This window comes from Curcuma longa, chromosome 13 (assembly GCF_044706935.1).
Source record: "Curcuma longa cultivar G26 ecotype Majalengka, Jawa Barat chromosome 13, ITB_CL_G26_1.1, whole genome shotgun sequence".
Lineage (NCBI taxonomy): Eukaryota > Viridiplantae > Streptophyta > Magnoliopsida > Zingiberales > Zingiberaceae > Curcuma > Curcuma longa.
In genome coordinates this window covers 6,100,702-6,124,904 of record NC_133873.1, presented here as the reverse complement: position 1 = coordinate 6,124,904, position 24,203 = coordinate 6,100,702, and the positions used below count along the sequence as shown (strand labels likewise).

The 24,203-nt window shown below is 33.5% G+C and overlaps 2 protein-coding genes across 2 annotated transcripts; both read left to right on the top strand.

The window, feature by feature from the left end:
- Positions 1-306: 306 nt before the first annotated feature.
- LOC141844228 (transcription termination factor MTERF5, chloroplastic) lies at positions 307-3,279 on the top strand. Its single transcript, XM_074732259.1, has 4 exons — positions 307-551; positions 1,558-1,607; positions 1,754-1,969; positions 2,065-3,279. Exons 1-4 carry the CDS (start codon positions 418-420, stop codon positions 3,147-3,149), a joined length of 1,485 nt encoding a protein of 494 aa, XP_074588360.1. The 5' UTR covers positions 307-417; the 3' UTR covers positions 3,150-3,279.
- Positions 3,280-4,471: 1,192 nt separating this feature from the next.
- LOC141844531 (putative pre-mRNA-splicing factor ATP-dependent RNA helicase DEAH4) lies at positions 4,472-23,330 on the top strand. Its single transcript, XM_074732563.1, is given in 17 exon segments — positions 4,472-4,746; positions 4,949-5,041; positions 5,144-5,248; positions 8,111-8,328; positions 10,859-10,911; positions 11,128-11,244; positions 12,088-12,179; positions 14,209-14,295; positions 15,188-15,402; positions 15,572-15,664; positions 17,737-17,860; positions 18,316-18,351; positions 18,353-18,461; positions 20,458-20,527; positions 21,810-21,970; positions 22,723-22,898; positions 22,981-23,330. Coding segments are annotated over 17 exon segments (2,106 nt in total). The 5' UTR covers positions 4,472-4,546; the 3' UTR covers positions 23,138-23,330.
- The last annotated feature ends 873 nt before the right edge of the window (positions 23,331-24,203 follow it).

The window sequence follows — 24,203 nt, the reverse complement described above, 5'->3', positions numbered from 1 at the left end:
GTTGATTGCTTTTGTTATTCCTCCAAGCAAATGAATTCATCCAAGTATATGAATTTAACTATAATTATTTAAATTATTTTTAAAAATATTAATAATTGTAGTAGTAGAGTTTTTATTTGAAAAAATATTTTAAAATAATCAAACTATTGAAATATTTTATTTGTTTTTTAAACTCAATCCATCTATCCGTCCTCCGTAGTAAACACAACGAGATGAAGCCGAATCCAGCGCGGCAAATCGCATTCCATCTAATCCACAACGGATCTGGAATTCCGCTCCATGATCATCCAACCTGGCCCGCCGAGACGAAGCCCCCGTTCCAGCGTTAGCCGAATCGGAGCGTGGCCACCGCGGCGGCGGCACAGCAGGGCAAGGGCAAGCCGGATCCACCGTCTTCCTTCGTCATCGCCCTCTCTAATGGCGGTTTCTCGACCTCTCCTGGTTCCAGGCTCTGCGTCCATCGCTCGCGCAGCTCAAAGATCCGTTCGTGGAGCCTCACGGGAGTTCCGCAACAGACCACCGTTTTCTTTCCCTCTCACGTCCGCTTCCAGGTACTTGCGTTCTCTTCTGATAGAAATGGAGGATATACGACATTATGCTTGCTGATCTGCCGCAGACGCCTCTTTGCTGTGAGTTATTATTGCCTATTAGGGCTTTGAAAAGGAATGGAGGAGTGGAGTTGATGGGAGGTGAATTCTGAAGCAGACCAAAGAGCCCGGCCGGTGCCAGGGCCAGGGTCAGGACCGGGAGGCTGAGTGGAGGAGTCCCTTAGTCCGACAAAGACTAAGGACACTCCAAGTAGTGAAACCCTAAACAAGATTATTGGAGAATAACCCACTAAACAAGATTCTCCATGAAAATCCATTTGGTATGCTCATGTAGATAGGCAAAATTGTTCTTTAAACTTGAAATTACTTCATAAGAGAAGAATAAATATGCTATAATGCTTGTGGGTTAGACTCTTAAAAGTGGTGTGAATACTAAATACACTTATGGTTGGTGTGTTGCTAGTTTTATGAAAGATGAGCAAGCAACCAACAAATGACCTATCACTCGGCAAGTAGGAATATATATCACACGGTTGATTCGATCAATGACCACTCAGATTAAATCTATCTACAATGGAAGCTTGCCAAGAAATGAGAAAGGTGCTCAAGTTGATGTTCCTTCAAGTGGATCAAGTTAATACTAGTATAAGTTCTATGAATGAGTCATGTTAATAGGTGAAGATACACTTATGGTTGGTTTGTAGTTGAAATATCAAAAAATATTGGCTCGCTTACCATGTACATGCTGAGGGTTAGACAACAGTTAATCAAGTAGAAGTTAGAGTTTGTGTTTGCTAGTGATAAAAAAAAAAAAAAAAGGACAGTTAATCAAGTAGAAGTTAGAGTTTTGCCTGTTTGCTAGTGATATCACATATAGTGATATTATAGGAAATAGGTCTCGGTAAATTGGACTCGGTTACATACACATTTGAGCTCATGTACGCCCATTAGATAATTATTGTCTCAAACAAACTCTGTTTTCTCAGAAGGTTTGCTTTTTCTGAAACAGGGTTCAGCAGAAAGTTTCCCAACAGTTCTTTCTCTGCAAAGCAAGAACCAGTAAGTTATTTATACTAAATTTTCAATGGTTTTTGTAATAAGATTATCAGCAACTCTAAACATGATGGTTCAACTATTAAGGCAACAGAAACATGAAAATTCTTTTCGCCTTCCCTTGAACTCTAGTAACTTCTGTTTTGTTGCAGATGAATCTGAAATAACTCTTCACCATGACTTATCCACAATTCCCTCAAGTTTATTAACTGCCGAAAGAGAGGAGGCAAAAGCTGTACTAACATTGTTTCTGAGAAAACAAGGGTTGAGCAACACGGTATCAGCAAGAATTATCAACAAATCAGATCGTTTTATTGACCACCTTATCTTGAAGCTTCAATCAATCCATAAATCTCGGTACCTAGTAGGTTCGATCAAACGAGATAGTTATTCTCTTCATTCTAAAATATTCTTGGAGTATCTGCAACTGAATCCTGACTGATCTATCATGTTTATCTTGCAGGGAGAGAACTTACAACTCTTGAAATCAGAGATGCACTTGTTCCATACCTTGAATGGCTCCACAAAGAATATGGAGACTTGTTGATAGATTTTGTCGGGAACTTCCCAGATCCTCCAGGTGCAGAACCAGCTGCTTCAACTGTTTCCAGAAACTGTGCTAATTCTGATTCTAAGATAGAAAGAGCCATAGCCCGCGTAAGTCAACTGAACTCGGATGGACATCTTCCTGAGAATGTTCTGTACCTTGTGAACCTTGGAGTGAAACTTGAACAGATTAAGGATATAACCCGTAAATTCCCAGCCTTTGCTTATTATAGTTTGGACCGGAAAATCAAACCTGTAGTAGAGTTTCTTCTGGAGCTTGGAGTTCCTCAATCCGATATCCCCACTATTCTCATCAAAAGGCCTCAGTTGTGCGGTATAAGCATGTCAGAGAATCTGAAGCCTATGATGACTTATTTAGAGAACTTCGGCGTAGACAAGGACAAGTGGGGCAAGGTTATATATAGATTCCCAGCGTTGCTCACCTACAGCAGGCAGAAGGTGAAGACAACTGTGGATTACCTTTCCGAATTGGGTGTTTCAGAGCAGAATATAGGGAAAATTTTGACACGCTGCCCCCATATCATAAGTTATAGTGTGGAAGATAAGCTCAAGCCTACGGCCGATTATCTCAAATCAATTGGTATTAATGTTGCCTCTGTGGTACACAAATGTCCCCAGACATTTGGTCTAAGCGTCGAGGCTAATCTGAAGCCGGTCACAGTGTTTTTTCTTCAGAGGGGTTACAGCAAAGGAGAAGTTAGTACCATGGTCAATAGATATGGAGCTCTTTATACTTTCAGTCTATCTGGTAACTTGATACCCAAATGGAACTACTTCTTAACAATGGATTATCCAAAATCAGAGCTTGTCAAATTTCCTCACTACTTCGGCTATAGTTTGGAGGAGAGGATTAAACCGAGATACCGTCGGGTAAGGGATTACGGGGTCAAGCTTGTACTCAACCAGGTGTTGTCTGTCTCAGATAGCCAGTTTGAAAAGGTGCTGGCAAAGAAATTAGATAAACTTGGAGTGATGTTATAAGCTCCTTGAGCTAAACATGAATTTTGGGCAGAGCTTCGACACTCCACAAGTATATTTCGTCTTCTCAAACCAGGTGGGTGCAACATCTTGTAATCTAGTTCTGTATATGATGAAAACTTTATATTTAGTCAATCACTTTAGAAGATTAGCAAAGTATATAAATGTGAAATAATTCGCAACGGTTCTTGTATTCTAGCATAACGACATGACCGGTAAGATCTCTTATATATTGCGAAAAGCATCAGCAATAGTTGATACAGTTGAAAGATGTGCTTCAATGATCGAACTATTCAAAACTTCTCCTAGAGGACTTATAAGAGGACTGCAAGGATGTAGCTGCAGGAAGGGTTAGTATGCAAGCCGAAATGGAAACCCTAGTGGTTTGATTGTTAGCTCCCGGGATATAGTTGAGTTGGTTACGATGGAGTAGACTTGTTGAAGTGGATAAGGATCGAATCTCGATGAAGTTGAGACAATGCCTTCTTCCGTCGTGATTAATTGTAGCTTTTCGATTTATTTCTTCACATATGATTGTGGGACCGATCGTGTGAGATCGTTGGGGTGGTAGATTCCACCTAGTGATTGATTGTCGAGTAGTTATACGAGACAATTGAGGAATTGGTAGACGAGAAGCACTAAGATGATTCTTGAAATAGCTCAGCTTGATGATTTACCTCTTCATAGATTTGGTGTAATCCGACGTGGTCAATTGAGACAATTCGGATTTCATCTTTTGCTGAAGAAGAGGTGCGTAGAGATGGAAGAAGAATGATATAAGACAATCAAATTCATTTATATATGTTTTAAAAAATATTATATAAATTTAACAATTATAACAATATAAAAATATATAAAATATTTTAAAAAAATAAAAATATAATAAGTTTGATCAAAATTAATATATGATAATTTTAAATTGGAAAAATATAGATGTATTTTAGGAGGTTATTGGAGTTCATTTATATTTTTAAAATTGAATATAATTGTATTATTTTTTATTTAAATTTGAAATAGAAAATAAGCATATAACAATTTTAGCTAAGTTTTCAACTTCATAAACACGAATAAACTCTAATATTTTTTAAAGCACATTCTATATATTCAAATTTATAACATTAATTTTTAATAGTTTTTAAATTTATATATTTTTAAAATTTATGATTAAACTTATATTATTTTACTCTTTATTAATATATATATATATATATATTTAAATTATGTATTTTTCTTTTTTTTTTAAATATTATTTTAAAATTTAAATTTATATAATAATTTTTGACTGGCTTACAGCAGAGTGACTTCAATAAAAGAAACAGCCTGCCCCGGAAGCCCTCTTTCTCCTTCGAACGCTCACGAGCAGAGACCGGAGGAGAGCCGGCGCTCCATCCTCCGCGTCCATGGCCGTCCTCCCCATCAACAAGTTCGAGGAGAAGATCGTAGAGACCGTGGAAGAGAACTCGGTGGTCGTAATCATCGGCGAGACCGGATCCGGAAAGAGCACCCAGCTCTCACAGATCTTGCATCGCCGTGGCTACACTCGTTCCGGCGCAATCGCTGTCACCCAGCCTCGTCGTGTCGCAGCAGTCTCCGTTTCCAGGTAAATCCCGCTGTTCGCTCTATGTATCTCTCTGGCAATTGACAAAGCCCGCCCGCTACCTAATAACCTAATGCGTGTTCCCATGCTCGTTTCTTAGAAAGATTTTAGAGATGGAAGCTATGAGTTCTCCTTTGGTGGATCATTACTGTTTCTCCTTTGGATTTTATATATTGTGATTATCTTATCCGTTTTATTTGCACAGGCGGGTTGCATTTGAGCTTGGTGTTCGACTTGGTGAAGAAGTTGGTTATGCAATTCGTTTTGAAGATCGAACCTCCGAAAAAACTTGCATTAAGTACGGAACAAATTGTACATGTCCGGTGATTGATTTTGTGTTTATCTATATATATATATATTTTTATTTATTTTGAATCATTCTGGTTCTTCTATTACTCAGGTACCTAACTGATGGTTGTCTTCTTCGAGAAAGTCTATCTAATCCAGAGCTCAATCAATACTCAGTTATTATTTTGGATGAAGCTCATGAACGTAGTTTGAACACGTACTGACATTTTTCTTAGTTTATAAGCTTTTCCTATATTAGTAATATATTAAATCTTAAGATGAGTATATGATTTTAGCATGCCTTTTAGTTTTCTTTTTCTGACAAATGATACCTTATACCCACCAATTTAAGGAAACAATTTTATATTTTTGCATCATATTCCAACTAATAAAAATTGAATAGTTAAGATTATTAAAAAGTAAATACATCATAACTTTCAGAATGGCAAAAGAACAAAATATTGGCAATATGCACACTACAGTTTAGTTAAAAAAAACTGTTGATGACCAGTTAATTTCTAACCTAGATGTTCTATAAAGCTGACAATTGTGAAAAACATAGTTTTTCACAGTAATGTGCCACATCAGGATGCAACATGGACATCTCAGATAATTCTTTTGTGGATGCCACACCTATAACATATTCTCATGTTAATCTTAAGAAAAAACCTTTCATTTGATCGACAATTTGTTCTCTCTGAATATATTTAGTCATAAAGGGGTTTTATTAGGAGCAAGATTAAGCTATGTAATGAATTATTGCAAGAGTTGCTTAAAGATCTTTAATTTAAACATCAATTCGAATTAAAGGGGCTTTATTAGGAACAAGACCAACTTGTGTGCCAATCGATAGGTGAACAAGATGTTTCACCTGTATCTATTGACGTGGAGCAAAATTTTAATTTTTTGGTTTTAGTAACAGAAAAGGAATTGATAAAATAAAAAGATGGATGATCATGAAATTTATGTAATAATTTTTGGATATCTTGAATGAGATTGATGAAGAGATATTTAATAGGATAAAAATCAGTGGTCAAAATGGAGAGGCAATTCTAGAGTCTTGTGTAATTCACATGTCCCTTGTGTGCTAAAAAGGAAATTTTATTAGGTAATGACATGTATAAAGGGTTAATGTAGCAGACATTAGAGTAGTAAATTGGACGTGTGGAGTTACTAGAAATAGAATGAATTGTAATATTCAAGAGCAACCAGTGGTGCTTTTGTAGTTGATAAAATGTAAGAAATGAAGTTGAGAGGTCATGCACATGATTAAAGACGACCAATAAATTTGATAGTTAGAATAGTTTGAAGTATGAACCCATTAGAATGGAAGGGTAAAGAGTAAAGAGAGACCAAAGAAATCATTAGTCCATGTGATAAAAAATGCTTTAATTGCCATGAATATTACTAATGATAATGCTTTGGATAGAGCTCCAATAGAGGACTAAGATTCATGGAGCCACCCAAAATAATTGGCCAAATACAGTTTGACAACTGATGAAAAATCTCTGTACTTCTTTCAAATATTGGACAGTTAACTAAAATGTCCATTACAATGTTAACAGTTTAGCAATCATAATAAACATCAAAATCTTGCCAATTCTTCTTTAAAGCTTGCTGGAGTCCCTTCCATACATCTCACAACAAGCTATTAAAGGATGGACTAACTTGAATAGGACAGAATCCTGCAGTTTTTTTTCGGCCTGTCTTTAGTTGAAGAATTCCAGCGCCTGCATCATGTCACTTCCTCAGTGTAAAGTTACGTAGAAGTTGTTAGAATTATCAGATACGTTACTTGGAGGTGTCAACACCCAACTAGGAGTGTCCATGTTGTGGTGTCGGGTGGCCGACACAGGTGTTTGAGTGCGATGGGTTATCTTGTGGATGAAATTGTTCAACATGTCTGCTAGTTTTAATACTTGCGAACTTATGAAATTCCCCAGGAAGCAGTGGTTCTGCACTAAGTAGCTTTGAGGGTAATTGAACAGTTTCAATAAACTTGACCAGTTCAGTTTTGTACAGACACCAAAGAAGTCAGCCAAGAGAGCTAGTATCTGGAATCTTCCTTAGTTTTGTAAGGATTGCCCTTTCCCACAACCATCCACCTTGATTCCATGGATCATAAAAATTGGAAATTGAGTGACAAAGCTGAATGCCAATTACAAAACTACTAGTGAAAAATAAATGATCTCAAGGAAACTCCTAAATATGGCTTGATGACATTGATATTCTGGAATCTGAGCAAAGACCACAAATGTGAAATGAGGAAGGCTAGCAATGAAAGTTAGGAGCTGGTGGAAAGCCTGCCCTTCAGTACTTTACAAATGAAGATCTTATCTTTAGTTAGAAAGGGACCAGACAATATCCATGTTTATCATGATTCATGAATAATCATGCTAGGAGAACAAGAACGATTTCTAATGATATTATCAGTGTTGGCTTGTTGTTTGATCCCAGAAAATACAATAAAATTCTTATGTATAGACAATTTTACATTATTGGGAATTGGAGCTATTTCTAGTATCACATGTTTCTTTTGTAGTTCAAGTAATAACTTGATTTTTGACATTATTTATGTTCTAGACCTCTCATAGGCTCCTTAGCATACAACATGAATCTGAAAAGAAATATTGGTATTTATAACACTGACTTCTGATGTTTCTGATTTCTTCCAAACTCCAGTTAGTCTGAAAGATGAGATTACATATACTGCACCCTTGTAGTGTTAATAGCTATATGTGTGCATTAATAAATAGTGGGACATACTTTATTTTTTTATGCTCTAATTTTGATTCCAGTCAGGTTTTGAACAAACTTACATGTGCACTAGGTTGTTTATTCTGACTAGCATTTGTTAGATTGGTGCAGTTATCCATGGCATGGCTATAGTTACATTATATGATGTGCTACTGTGCAATTGCTATTTAGTGCATTATTTAGCAATTAGAACTAAAATGTGCCTTTTTTAATTGTTAGTTTTCCAATTTAGTATTTAAGACGCAGAATCTCTTCTATTGTTGATATATGTATACTCTTTCACTTGAAGAGCTTGTTCTCTGATAATTACACTTATGTGCAGTGACATTTTACTGGGCTTAATGAAGCGCTTAACCAAGAGACGTACCTCAAAATTTAAAGTTCTTATCACTTCAGCAACCCTAGATGGCGTCAAAGTATCTAGATTTTTCTCTGGATGTCCTGTATTGAATGTCCCTGGGGCATTATTTCCTGTGGAAAAATTTTACAGCACTGAGCGTCCTACAAATTATGTTGAATCTTGCCTAAAAACTGCTCTTGGTATGATTAAATTGCGTATTCCTTAGATTGATTAAACTGCTCTTTGTATGATTACACTAGATTAAGATGACTAAGAGGATGATGACATCTCAAATGGGAGAGAATATAGGGTAACTGTGATACAATACAAATATATCTCCTTGACAGATTCTTTTATATATTGGAGTTGCACAGAAGATTGATGAAATGTTTAGGGATATCTTAGAGATATTAATCTAATAATATGACCTTTACACTCTTCTCTTTAGTTATATAATGTATTTTATTATTTGTCTTTATTGTTATATTAATTATACTAGGTAATAGTATTGAGTAAGATATTCTTACAAATTTTTACAGTGTAGTTTTTTTGCTTATCCTTTTAACATGAACTTTATGATTCATGATTTGCAAAATTACTAAAATGATTCACGATTTGAACTTCGATTCAACAACCTTAGCTACAATTAAATTCCTAAAATTGACTTTTTCTCATTCTAACTTTAGAGGAATAAATTTCTATTATAATAGTTATATTGATTTAATTAGAACCATTGTACTGATATATATAAATTCTAATAATACATCTGATGACTAAATTCTCAATATAACCTAGTAAATACATCTGAAGGGAATTTAATGGCTGGGATTGATGTTGAATGGCATGACAATGCCTAATTAAGGCATTATATATATTATTATTATTATTATGTTTTAAGTTTTAAAAATAGGGGAAAAAAGCCATGGCCTTAATTTCCGATATTCAATGCAATGGATTTGAATCATATTGACAATAAAAATGCTGTCATGTCAAGAAGTAGGCACATACAAAGCAGAATGCAATAACTATGCTATGATTTGTTTATAAATTATGATTAAAATGGTAAGTAATTATATAGTCTTGAATATTGAAATTAGCATGAGTATTTGTACACGGGCCTTTTTTTTTTTTTTTGAGAAAGTTGAAGTTTCATCAGCGAGCACAAGTAGTTTAGCTCCTTTCCTAGCTTCCTGTGTAACAAAGCTATGAAATGTGTGATTCCAGGAATGCATCTTCTAATTGGTAGAATATCTATTTTCAGTGAAGGACTAATACTTTAAAGTTTAACTTCAATAAATAGAAGAAATAGTAAAGGGTGGAATTCTAAATATCTATGTTTTATCTAATATGCCACTTTTTTTGTAATGGTAAGGTAATCAACAGTAATGGTTTAAAATGGAATAGCTCTCAAAATTGGCCGATATTGATATGGATGCTCCAAGTTGGATTTGCGTATGCCAAGAGCTTTCCCAAGAAACTGAGCTTCATAAGAAGATCAATACAGTAGTTGAAAGAAGATGGTTTCAAAGAAATTAGCTAGACATGAATAAAATTTCACTAGAAAATAGATGGAGCCAATTGAAATTTAGATGAATTGGGCTAATTTTTGCAACCACAACCAACATAGCTGCCAATTCATTCTTGAATTTTATTGAGAAGCCAAATAAATTTCACATTCAAGCTCTTGATCAAACCACAATGGGATTTGTTTTCACAAATGATTGTTTGTTCAATCTCAACTGTAGTTTGAAAGAGAACAAGATATCTTCTCTAACGGGCGTTAGCTCAAAATCGCCCCTTTGTTGGATCTATATTAATTCAATCAATTTGATTTGTTATTTGGTGGTCTAATAGGTATAACACATAAAGTTATAATATGATTATATCAAATAAGCAATGTGGTATTATTAATATCATAATATAAAACTGATATTCTCGATATTTATGTGTTATTAATCTTATTTTTTTTCAATTGTGTTATCTTTTCTATCTAATATACTATTAATAATTATTTTTTAATTATATATAAAGTATATTCTTCTTAAGACTTTAAGCATCATTTGCAATGACTCATTTATTTATTTTATCATTTTTTCCTATTAATTTCAAGTTTATTGATCTTAATGATTTGATACAACCAACAATTTGATATTTTGAGTTTCTAATCCCAATAATTTTATTGACCTTAACGATTTGATACAACCAACAATTAGATATTTTGACTTTCTAATCCCAATACCTTTATTGATTTTGACAACCACACAATGATGTATGGAATAAATATAATTAAGATCCTGAACTATTTTGATTGCTAAAGTTTTACACTGGTTAGAACCAAACACAAACCCCATAATTCTCATATGGCTTGGATCAGCATTGATGGTCCTATAAGATTCTTTTATTGAATTTGTGAATCCAAGTCGATGATTGGTTTTGTCGGACGGTCAAAGTAGCCTATCATGTTATTACAAATATTTCATGTTGGCAAGAAAAACAGCTAACTTCTTTCTTCTGGCCTAAATGTATCTACAAATTTTGTTTAAAAATTGATATTGTGGTACACATTAATAATAAGTTTTCTGAGAAAATGTTAAAATTTTCTTCACATTGCAATACTTTGCCGACAAATACAATTAAACAGATCTCACTTTGGTTTACTTTATTCTGTAAGATTTTTTACTATCTTGTAGGTTTTGCTGTGATATCAACCATCCATATTACTGTTAACAGATATCCATCTGCACGAACCACTTGGGGATGTCTTGATTTTTATGACAGGACAGGTGTGTTATTTTTGAACTAAAATTACCCCTTGTTTTGATTTGATAAAGATGCTTAACATTGACTTGTTATCCTTATCAGATATCCGGGATAACATGCAGTATCATATATTTGGTTCATCTGTTGACGGGATTTATGCTTTAAGTTTAGGGCTTTCATCGTTCCCATTTTATTATCATAATAACCTTGCAAATTTCTGATGATGTATATGCTTTTAGGATGATATTGATAAAATGGTATCCAGACTAGAAGATAGTATCCAAAAGCTTGAAGAAGGTTCCTGTGTGGATGCTATTGTCCTCCCACTTCATGGCTCTTTACCACCGGAAATGCAGGCAAAGTGTAGTTTTCGTTTAGTTTGTACATAACAGTTTCCATAGTGTGAAATTTCATGGTAGTTTTGCATCCATTATATATATAATCATATCTTATTTAAGGTCCATGGAGTTTCACAAATGCTGCTTTAGTCTTCACTGAACTTATATTCATTATTCAATACTTAAATCTACTGTGTACATGATGTTGAATCAAACAACGAGCTTATCTAACGTCTAAAGGAATCATTAATTGATTACCACCACCACAACTATTTGATATATTTTAGAACCAATCAATTTGTAAACTACTTTTTGGTGCTGGTATCATACTAATTAGATGCATGCAAGTGTTAAATTAACCATTAAAGTTAAATTAACCATTAAAATTCAATTTGCAATTTTGTATTTGGGATTGAATATTTCCCAAATTTGTCTTGTGTTTTGCAATCCTCTTCAATCCATATTAACTGTCATTTTCTTTTTATTTTTTTTATGATTATATGCTGGGGGCTTCCATTTTTTACTTAGAAGTGTCAGGTCTAGTGCTGTGGATCTGCCTGCCATTTAGTTTTCAATCAATGAAGACAGAGGTTGTATGTCATATCCATAGAATTTTTTATATACACATGATAACAATGAATAGCAAGGTATTTACATCATGCTTTTCTACCTTTTTTTTCCTGACTGTTGGAGACAATACTGCCATCTTTATGTTGTATCTTTTAAATCTTACCTATTAAAGTGACTTTCCTCATTCTTGTTTGCTTGTCCCCAATGTATTGATTTTGATCTAACTGAAGTGTATTAAACTTCAAAAATTGTATCATGACTATAACTCGCGTTTAATTTTTTTTGAAATAGGTTCGTGTATTCAGTCCAGCACCACCAAATTGTAGACGATTTATTGTTTCGACAAATATAGCTGAAACTTCCCTCACTGTTGATGGTGTTGTGTAAGGATGATGTATTTCATTTCTTTTGTGGTTGGCACACTTGATATTTCTTTGCTTTTGTTATTATTTCTTATGTATTGGTTGAGTATGTGCCTAACACTGACAATTATACTTATTTGAGAACAGACACTGCAGGTAGAAATATTAATGTAGTTCCATAAAATAACTTCATTTCCACAAAATGTTACTATTTTGGAACTTGCTTGCTTGCTGGCCTAACGAGCAATTGGAGAATTTTTTTATTTGCTTTTTACCAACGTAGTGGGATAAGGCTGGTTGTTGTTGTTTTTCCCAACCTTATCATTCTGGATTTGCATATTTGTACTCTAAAAAAATGAATAACTCTGTAGATCCCCTAATTACATTAATGCCTCTTCAAAACTTTCTTCTGCTCAGCTAGAGGCTGAAGTGATTAACAATTCTAGTATCAATGTTACAGATTTTGTCACATAGTGACAAGAGGTAGATTTTTAGGTATAATCTCGGTTTGCAGTGTTTATTCTATTACACAGTTAGAGGTTCTACTGTTTGGTTGACAACTTTTACAGAAATAAAACATCTATGTTTGTTGACAGTTTTAGTTTTCTCATATTTTCTTCCAAAAATTAGTTGGGAAATGGTTTTTAACCAAGGGGTTTAGCTACACATTGAAGTTAACTTAAGATGGATCCTAGTAGCATAATTTTGATGGTCTCAAGTTTTGTTTGCATATGGGAAACCCCATTGAAGTCTCTTATGCATTCATTTAAAATCATATAATGGCTATATTGTATTAATTAGTAAACAGGTGAAACATATATTGTTCCTGAACTTAAAAGTTTGTGTAAATTTCTGTAGCTATTTGGTTATTTCACAACAGCTTGTTGAGCTGGGAAATATAGTTGGTACAATTAATCTTGAATTGTTTTGGCGTAGTATCTTGTGCTTCACCATCTTTGTGGGTGAAGTTACTATTTCAACTTTATCTCTGAAATGTTTACCTGGGAGGGGTGGAGGAGGATGAAGAAGATGATGATTATGATGAAGAAGAAGAAGAGGAAGGAGGGGGGGGGGGGGGGGGGGGGTTGGCGGTGGCGGCGAGGAAGAATAGAAGAAGTTTCAATTAAAGAACTTGTAACAATGCTATGTCTCGTGTGTCTTGGGAGGTAGATGACCAGAAATCACTCTTGCTGCCATTTCAGCGCCTACCCCATGTTTCCCTTCATTATTGTAACATCTCTGTGTCTTGTTTAAACCCAATGAGGAATTCACTGAAGAGGAATGGGACTGTGAGGAAATGGATCAATCCCCACATCTCTGTCATTACCGATTTCATTTCTTTTGTGAGAGATGAGAGAATCTCATTGTTGTGAATGGTATTCTGAAACCTGACACACAGGTGATTACCCTTCTTGATCCATTTCGTACTCCAGTTAGCTGATTAAACTAGATGTTTTATTCATGCTGAACGACGCGGAATAGTTTTTTAAATTGTGGCTTGCACTGCTTGTAGTAGAAGAGAAGAGGTTATAATGCAGAGTTGGAGATGCATCTTGCTTGATGAAGACCTATCAGACTAGAGTTACCAGTTGTGAAGAAGCGATAAAGGCTGAAGGCTTGATGGCAGGTTGTGACAATTGTCACAATGATGAATTACCTCTCACTAGTTCTTTTCCTCTCCTCCACTAACCCCTCTCTTTCTCTTGTAGCCTCTTTGTTGTCACTTATCCTTCATAAGTTTATGTAAAATACCATGTGTAGCTAGCATCAGCATGTAGGTACTTCTGTCCATCCTTGATTTTTTTTGAAGTGAACAAATTCTTCTGGCAACCACATCTGTAGATCGCTGAGCATAGTGGTATCTTTTCCCCTGTGAAAGCTACGGTTCAAATCCATGATGCCTGTCAATAGAAAACTAGATATGTTTAACAGTTGTTGAGGCTTGCTAATAAATGTCCCATATCTTTCTTTGTTGCTGATATTTTGTGTATCTATTCCTAAGTGATGAATGCCTAACTTGAGAGATTACATGTCTATTTTCTCCTGCTAGGTATGTCATTGATTCTGGATTTGTGAAGCAGCGGCAGTACAACCCATCAACTGGAATGTATTCTCTTGATATCGTTCAGATAAGTAGGTTGGTCATACCAAATATGCATAAGTACCTATATAGTATTCTGCACTAGTTAAACCTACACAATTCTTTGTGTAGTCACGTTATGTTTCAGTTGTCTTTTTTGTCGTGCTCCTGTGTTGCAATTAAGGAGAACCAGCCAGATAGTGTTGGTTTAGTGATGGACTACAAGGATAAGAAGGATAGAACAATACAAAAGGGATATGATTCTTTGAATTAAACAAAATATAGAAATTTCATAATTGATGTCAATTAAAGAAAATTAACATTTTCAAGGTTTCTGAGATGGCTGATGCCTCAGCTCCAATTGTTTTGTTAAACATGTGAGTTACATGTAGCATAAACAGTTCAGAGTCTACCACTAGTTTGCCACATTGGGGAAAGCTATATCATAGCTACAGGAAATGACCTGTTATAACTTGAAGGCAAGGGTTTGCATATTTTTTTAGTTTCTACTACCTTGAGAAATCTATCAGTTGTTGGCACCACAAGGGATGAAATTGGTTGGTTATTCATTTTGCAATCAAGTTCAAATTAGATAAACAAAGCAAGTTGGTGTTTGGCCTCACTGTATGGGCTGAGTGGCAGATGACTTGAGAAGAATTCATATCACTACAACGTAAAAGGGTTTGATTTGCCAAGATGCAACATCTACTTTCAAAATTTTTTGTAGGAACTACAACGTAAAAGGAGAAGCTTGTTACAGGAGGCTTTGCTTTACACACAAACACAGACATGCACACATACTAGATTTGCTTTGATATGCATCAGAAGGGATGTTTCTGATTTTCATATTCATGTTTGGAAATAATTTTTTCACATGACTCTAAGATTTGAGCATTCTAGATTAAATTAATATCTAATTGTTTGAAATTGTTGGCATAAACTTTTGTAGGGTTCAAGCTGATCAGCGAGCCGGCCGAGCTGGAAGAACTCGTCCTGGCAAGTGTTACAGATTATACCCTAAAACTGTTTACAATGAAGAGTTTCTTGATGCAACAATACCAGAAATTCAACGATCATCTCTTGCTGGAACTGTTCTGTACCTGAAGTCATTAAGCCTTTCTGACATTGACATCTTGAAGTTTGATTTTCTTGATCCTCCATCACGTAAGAGAAACTTCACCATATGTTATTCTGCTTCTATGGATTTGTTTGTCCATTTCAGTCCTTACTTAAAACATACATAAAAACAGGTGTTTGCCACCAGTAACATGGATAATATTCCATTCCTACTGGAAATATATTTGTGAAATTATGTCACACTATGTTTCTACAGGTGAATCATTAGAAGATGCTTTGAGGCAGTTATACCTGATTGACGCAATCGATGAAAATGGACATATAACTGATATTGGAAAATCTATGGCTGGTAAGAGTACCATGTTTAATTGATGCTTGAGGGCTAATTTAATCTATGCTGTCAGCCTTCATTTGTGCATGCAATAGAATTTGATTTACCGTTTTTGTCCTTGTTTCAAATAAAATAAGGGAGAGGTTGGTAATTTTTGTTAACAGGCGAGGAATGTTTGTGATATTTTTGTGGTCATATTCCCTTCAAACTCATTGAAATTATTACAAGGCAGTTAGTAAGCCTTCTATTCTTCATGGAGCACTGTATATAAATGTTTTGCAAATAACATGTATAAAAAGTGAGTCTACCTAGATTCATGTCTTGTAATGGTTTTGTGCGTCAATAAAGACATGATACTAGGAAAGATCTTAATATTGAACTGTGAGGTGCAGACTGAGTAGTGGTTGTAGTGAAGAGCAATGTTTAAAGTATTGTTTCTTGTTAGAGTTTAGGTCATTGGCTTGAATGATACTGTTTTAGTATGTACTATGTTGACACTTGGCATGCTTCATCAAACCTTGAAGCTTGTCAAGATGTATTCAAATGAGTTTATTCTATATTTCTCTTCTTACTTGTTGACTTTCAAAAATATGCCTATATCAATCAGAAAGTTAATTATAAAGAAATAAGTTACAAAAATAAAATATGATCATCCCTTATTAGTACTAAAATGATTGTCATGCATTAATGCAAGCTTTAATTCTCTTAGCATCTGAGTGAGAGCATCCTCATGGTTTAGAGTTTAAATTAAATCCCTTCCTTGTGTGATGTAGAGCTGAATTTTCCTTCGTGATATAATGCCATCCTTCCTGCTTTTCCTTTTTGTTTCACGTACATTTTTCCTTTTTAGCTACCAAAGTTTTTTGTATCTTGCTTATATAGATGGCCACATTTGCATTCAGCTATGACTCAAACACAGAACATGCCAGCACAATCAAAATTGCCTATGCAGATAAAGGGGAGGGGAAGAGGAGGAAGAAGATACATAAATAGACTTGAAATTTATAGGAGAATGTCTACCGAACATCAATTGATGAAAAATATACGGAGGTGGAGGTGACCGCTGCAGAAGGAGGTGCTTGGTGCATCTATGTAGTAGTAATTGAAGGTCATTGGTGGCAGACAGTGAGGCACATTTCCTGAGGAAGTTTCTTTAGATTTTGGACCTCATTGAACCCATAATTAGATGAGTGTGAGTCGTGGTGAAGTCAGGATTGAGGTCACTGGGATGGGAGAAGTCTTTATTTTGTGCCCTTATCCTAAGGCCATCTTTTAATTAATATACTACAACGAATTAATTGATATACTATATATAATTGATGCATATATAATACTTCATATATTTTGTTAATGCAATTAATTGATAAATATATAATTAATTAGTATTAGTTTATTCTATATAAACTTGATATATATGTAATGCTTATTTAGTAATTGATATCATATTATTATATTTTTTTTCTGAAATAGTATTATTCATATTGTATTATTTACAATTTACTTCAAATAGTATTATAATTAATTATGATTAAGTAATTAATCTTAATTACAAGTACATAATTATCATGAAATGATTAATCAAAATCACAATCATTATAAGTAAATAATCAATTAAAATTAAGATAAGTTACAAAATTTAACTTATTAATTTTTACAAAAGATGTTTGTCATAATTTGTAAGTTGTTGCTCTTAAGTGTTAATGCAATTTTTTTAAAAAAATTGCTATCGATTTATATGTAAAAGAAATTAAGTCTCAAAGTTATACTGGCAAGATCCAATACAACATGGCATCAAAACTTTATCATTCTAGATAATGACCAAAACTTTGGCCCAGTTCAAGGTTTGAAACCTTGGATATAACCATGATAAATCAAACACTATATTCAGTTATTTAGGATGGCTAGAAATCAGTACTCATTTCATTCTTTTGTTGTGTTAAGCATTTCATGGTTGAGTTGTGGAGGTCTATTTTCTAGACCATGTATTTGGCATTTCATGTTGTGTTTTAAAGGATTCACTTGTATTTTGAATTTCCTTTCAAACAAGCATGTCTTCACTGTTATTTGGTGTTTCATCACTGTTTTTTTAGAGCTTCCATTGGAGCCCTCACTAGCAAGAACGTTGATTGAGGCAAATGAACTCGGATGTTTGTCTGAGGCTTTGACTGTCGCTGCTATGTTATCGGCAGAAGTTACAATTCGTCCTGCTCGAAGGTGATCCTCGTTGTTGCTTATGCTTATCATCAGCTAATGTTGTCCGTCCCTTTCTTTCCTTATTTGCCTCATCAGAAATGTAAACTCAAGATTCCATGCTAGTATTATCATCAGTAGATCTTCCATGATCAGGGATACTTGCAAATGCAAATTCATATGCCATACAAGTGTTGAAACATTTTTTTAAAAAAATTCTTAGTGTTTTAATTCTCTATTCATCCAAGTATTCTAATAGTTAAGTTCATATTTACCATGCCACTCTTGGCGGTGGATTGTGGTTTTTCATTTCTTTAAATTAATATGCACTTATTTCCTACAACTGATAGAATGTTTACGTATTAACTTGATGAATTCACTCCGAGTTTCCAATTTGTTCACTTTCTAGGAATTCTGATGCCTAATTTTTTTATTGTGATACCTGTATGTGGAACTGAATAACCACATGTACTGAACAGTACGAATAAAGAAAAAAAGAAAACAACCATTTTCCAGACTACCCAATGGTTGTGGGTGGGGTGATCATATCCAACTGCTTCAAGTGTTTGAAAGTTGGGATCAAGCTTTCTATGATCCAAGTTGGTGCACAAACCATGAATTACAGGTACATTAAAATATACTTTTATGAAAAGGTTCCATGGTATTTTATTGTTACTGGAGAGGCATTGTTGACATGCCTTTTTTACCTTCAACATACTGGAGATGGAATCTTTTTTCTTACCTTCATTGGTTGTTTTTTTTATTGCAGTGTTACGATCTAAAGTCATTTTGGTTATGTGATCACTAGTTTAGCTGTCCATTGAGTTAACCTACAGTACGAGTTCATTGGTAAAAAAGCATTACAAATTTGGGTTTCATAGTACAAGATATTTTCCATATCTATTTTATTTAACCTTCTTGGCATCACATTTTGATGTCCCCATCTTGCACAACCTAAATATCAATTATGATTCTGGATAAGGCAAGTGACAACATAATCAATATCTTGTTCTTGTGATGATTATATTTTCAGTTTTTTGTTCTAAGAGTTTTTTCTTAGTTTTGATGAACTATTATAAGTAGAAAGAGTGCTTCATCATAGGATGACATGAATTAAAAGTTGCAAGAGTGCTTCTCTCTCTTTTTTTATTCCCTAACCCATAGTCAGGTTGGGGCTAACCCTGTCATGTAAATACTTTTTGTTGGAAACTTGTAAGTTAAGGTTATTGCTCATGTGGTTGATGAAGTAGTTGAATTTGTGTCAGTTAGTTCGAACCTTTGAAGTGGAAAGAGAAATGGGATAACTCAACTATAATTGGGTTGGAAAATCCCCACAAGAGGAAACCAAGAAATGGAACTACTGATAATTGTGTCTGACATGGTCACATTTTGACACTTAGGCCAGGCTGTCTAAAAAAAGTGTAGAGATGAGATAAAATACCTTTAAAATAGAGTAAATAGGCATCTATCATGGCAGGAATTTGACCTGAGTAGGCAATTGATTTAGTCTCTCTTCACACTTGTTTGCTTGGGGTGGTTGGGTTGACCATTAACTTGACCGAGCATATTACAAATGTGGCTTGGTGATGCTGAGGTAGTCAGAATATCTTTAAAGGTTCAGATTATAAATGTTGATATGATATCCTGAGTCCAATGTTCTGGTGCTGACTTGCTTTCCCATCAGAATTTTGAAGAAACTGAATATCAAGGAATAATACATCAACATCGATGCTCTCTATATTATTTCTTGTTTGTTTACTCTTCATTATTCTTCTTTTTAAGTTGCATTTACTTGATTCTTTTTTATTGCCATGGGATAGGCTATGACATGGATGATTCACTAGACAGGATTATTTGTTCCACCACTTGTTCCCTATGGCTTTTACATTCCTTTCACCTTGCATGCAAATTAATTTTCCGACCTTAACTAGGTCTTTCTTATCTTGAAATCAGTATTTTTTTAGTTCATGTGGTTTTAAGCTTAGTTTGATGGTTAGACTTGTAATGTTATATACAAGTGAATGTTGGGCTATGAATCGAGTACATGAGCAAAAGATGAGAGTTGAAATACGAGGATGGACAAAGTAAGAAATGAGAATATTAGAGAGAAAGTCGGACTTGCGCCTATTGAGGGAAATCTCCGAGAGATGCATTTAAGATGGTATGAACTTGTACTTAAATGACCAATAAATATCCTAGTTAAGTGATGTGGGACCATAATACATATACACATTAATCAAGGAAGGAGATAAAAAAAGATTTAATTAGCAATGATAAAATTTATTTAAATATAGATGAGAATACGGTAGGAGATCGAGTCCAATGACATAGGAGGATTTATATAGCTGATCTTACTTAGTGGGATAAAGCCTTGATTGTTGCTGCTGCTGTTGTTTGTTTCAAGGTCAGCTTATTCATGCACTATTAGATGATATCTAATTGCTAGTTCAACTGTCAATGATAGATACATATAGGGGAATTACTTGGGTTGCTAATTTCTGTTATTACAATCCTTTTGGTTCCTGGTTCCTATTTTATTATTCTCTTTTGCGCAATAACTTTATAATTTGGCCATCATTGATAACTATATAGAGGATACTAATACTTCAGGAAACTTACAGGTTCGCAGCATGATGTTTAGCAAGGATGTGAGGAATCAACTATCTCAGATTGTGCATAAGATAGCAAAAGGTAAATTCACTCTGTTATGTTTATTTGCTGTCTGACTAAAGTTGTTATTCTCTGAAGCAGCAATATATCTTGGGGCTTAACTTAGTGTATTTTTAATTGAAGTTTTATTAAAATGTCAAACTTTTATATTTGATTCTTAAAATATAATATTGTCTGTCAAATTTTGTATCTGAATTAATATGATAAATTAAGTTTTGATACTGTAAATTTTACTATAAACATTATTAGCTACAAAAATAAAATAATTTTTTTATTCAATTTAATTTACAATTAACCAAATGAAAATAAAATGAATACTCAAATTAAATCATATCAAATACATATAGTTATATTATAGATCATATAGGCATCATGGTTTTATTCAGTCCAAAGTAAATCAAACTAAACTGAGTCTAATTTTTTGTCAGTTTTAAGAATTGAAAATCAAGTTGACATATATAAACTAAATTGAAACCAAATAAAATATTTGCTCGGATCAGTTTAGTTTTATTTGAACTCAATCAGTATTCAGATATCAATTTTTTATTTTTTATAAAAATTAAATTATTTACGTTTAAATGTATATATATTAAAAAATAACATAATTGATGAATTTGCTATATTGTTGATCGACAACATAAGTATTATAATCCTTTAATTTTCAAAAATAAATCTCACTAGATAAAAAATTAATTTAATTTTTTGATTTAGTTTAGTTTACAATCAATTTAAATGGAATCAAACCAAAATTTTATTATGCTTTAGTTAACTGTGATCTAATCAAAATTAAACTAAACATTTTCTCTATTTTTGTATTGTGCAAATTTTGATTTAATAGCTTTATAATCTTTTTATTTTCATTAAAATATTATTAAAAAATTGTCTTAAGATTATATTTAGATGATGCTCATGGCAAATTTTAATGGTTTTTAATTTTTTATTTTAGTATAAGATATGATAAAAAGAAAAAAAATATTTAGAATGAAGAAAGTGGTCTTGTTATTTTGATTTTTCCATTTAGTTTAATTTACTATTAGTCAAAATGAAATGACTATGAAACTTTACTATGATTGGGTTAATCTTTGATTGAATAATCTCAGTGTCATTAAAGAAAAATCATTTTTAATATTTATTCAAAATATCATAAAAATCAAGATTAAAAAATAAAAAATTAATGTTTCACACACTTGTAAGTCATGACTTCAGTGTCAGTGGCTATAAGTCATTCAAAATTTAATTCTTTCTAGAGATTATTTGTGTGGCTGTTACTCTATTTTATAGCCATTGGCTTTGTTGAATGTAGGACCATTGGATGTAGAATCAGGTATGCTACAAAACAAGAGTAATAAAGGTTACAGAAAACTCAGGAGAGCTTTGTGCAAAGGCTACGGAAACCAGTTAGCTGAGCGGATGATCCATCATAATGGCTATCATACGCTTGGTTACAGATCACAACTTGTGCAGGTAGCTATGACTCTTAACCAAAGCAATAATCTAAATCCATTTAATCTACTGTTAATTCTTAGAATATACAGTACTTCTATTTTTATTTCTGGTAGTTGGCGATCAAGTAAGATTTCATTTGCATGATCTCAGTCATCTCTGTTTCAAAATTTTTTGACTTTCCTTTTCTAGCCTTTGCCAATTGACTTGAAAATTCATAACTAGATATTTATCTATTTGCATTGAAGTCTACTCCTAACACAGTTGGAAGTAGTTTATACTTAGTTGAGCTGTATTCTTTCCATCTGAATTTTCTTTAGTTTTGACGCACCATTCTCGAATCTGGTGACATTCAAGATTCATCAGAAGTAACCAAAAACTAACATTTCACCAGTAACAGTTATTAAAGAAACTTATACCTTGATATTTAGGGGAAAAAGTTACTTCCTAAATTTCAAGTATCAGAAACAGTTATCTATAGTTGTATTTAGATATTTATATTGGCACATCCCCCTCTATTGCTGCATGACATAACAAAATTTCATTTAACAAGTCATATTGATCATACTTTGGTTGAAATGATTTTATTTTTCATGAAAAGTTTCAGTCTTTGATTGGAATGATACTGTTTCGGTATCGTGCTGATGTTTCGTGATTGCTGTGATTTTTTAGGGGGTAATTATATGCCATAAGTCGTGGTCTCTCGGTAGTTTGTACTGTTTGGTCTTTATTTTAGTGCCAAAGTAACTCATCAAAGTTATGTTTCTTTCCAGGTTCATCCTTCCTCTGTTCTAGAAGCTGACGAAGATGGCCAATTGCCAGACTACGTTGTGTATCACGAACTCATTAGTACAAGTCGGCCGTTTATGAGAAATGTTTGTGCTGTCGAAATCTCATGGGTCCAAACAATCTTGCAGAAACTGGAGAAGATGGACATTCACAAGTTGAGGTAATGCACTTAATGAATTCCAAGAGTTTTCCATTCACTTCTCTGCTTTGTTTAAAATTTAGTCTATCCCTCGATTCGGCAGTGGCGGTTCTGACACTTCCGAGAGCCACGAGATCGCAAAGGAAGCGAATTTAACATCGCCTGCGGAAACAGCCAATACCGACAAGAAATCTGATTCCACAGATAGTAAAATTCAGGCAGCTCGGGAAAGATATCTCGCGAGAAAAGCAAAGAAGTAGAACAATTTCAAAGGAACCTATAACATCTAATGCCCGCCGAAAATCCGATCCCATGGATAGTGGAATTCATTGTGCTTGTAAAAGGTATCTTCTGTGTTTCCATCATTGTTATAATCTTTAAATCATAGACTGCTTTATTGTTATAAACTGAAATTGTTTTCTTAGTTGTACCTTGCATAGTTGTATTGTTTAACTTAGGTATGTTTTTCGAATTGCACCTTGAGCTTGACAGTCAGAAAATACTCCCAACTTAGACTCTGTAAGTTGTCCAAAGATCGAAAACTTGAGTTGTTAGTTAGGCAATATCACAATATAGTGTGTTCATAGTCTTTTGGTCTTTAGTTCTTTTTCGATCTAGGTTTCCCACCCTTAGGTACATTAAACTCTTCCTTTATCCAGGCTCACCTCTCTCGAGTTCTTTGAGCTTCCCCTCGATTTAAGCTTCCTAGCCTTTAGTTCATTAAATTCTTTCTCGATCTAGGCTTCCCTACATTATTATTTTTCTCCATATTTGGAATAACTCAATTTATAATGTCGATTCATTTATTTCATTGATAGTTCAATGCATTTGACATCATTAATATGTATGTTAAATTTGTATAAGCCTATCAGCCTTTAAAAATTAAATTATAGTGAATGGGTAGGTTTCCCCACATTATATTTTTCTCCATATTTGGAATAAAAATTTTAATATTTAAAAATTTATTTCATTGATAGTTCAATGCATTTGACATCATTTTTACGTATGTTAAATTTTATAGTATCAAAATTGTTCGGTATTTTGACATTTTCAGTATATTAAAATTATAAAAGAAACAAATATATTTGCCTAATTATCTATCGAAATTATTTGGTATTTAGTTATTTTGGTATATATTAAAGATAAATATGCTCTTCTATAATATAATAAAGATGAATAGGGATAAATTTTTTTAATAATTTGATTTAAAAAATATAAAAATAAATATTTTAAATATAAAAAATATAATAGAGGTGAGGTTATAATTATTATTTTTAAAAATAAAAAATATTAATTGATTCTAAATTATTAAATCATATAAATAAA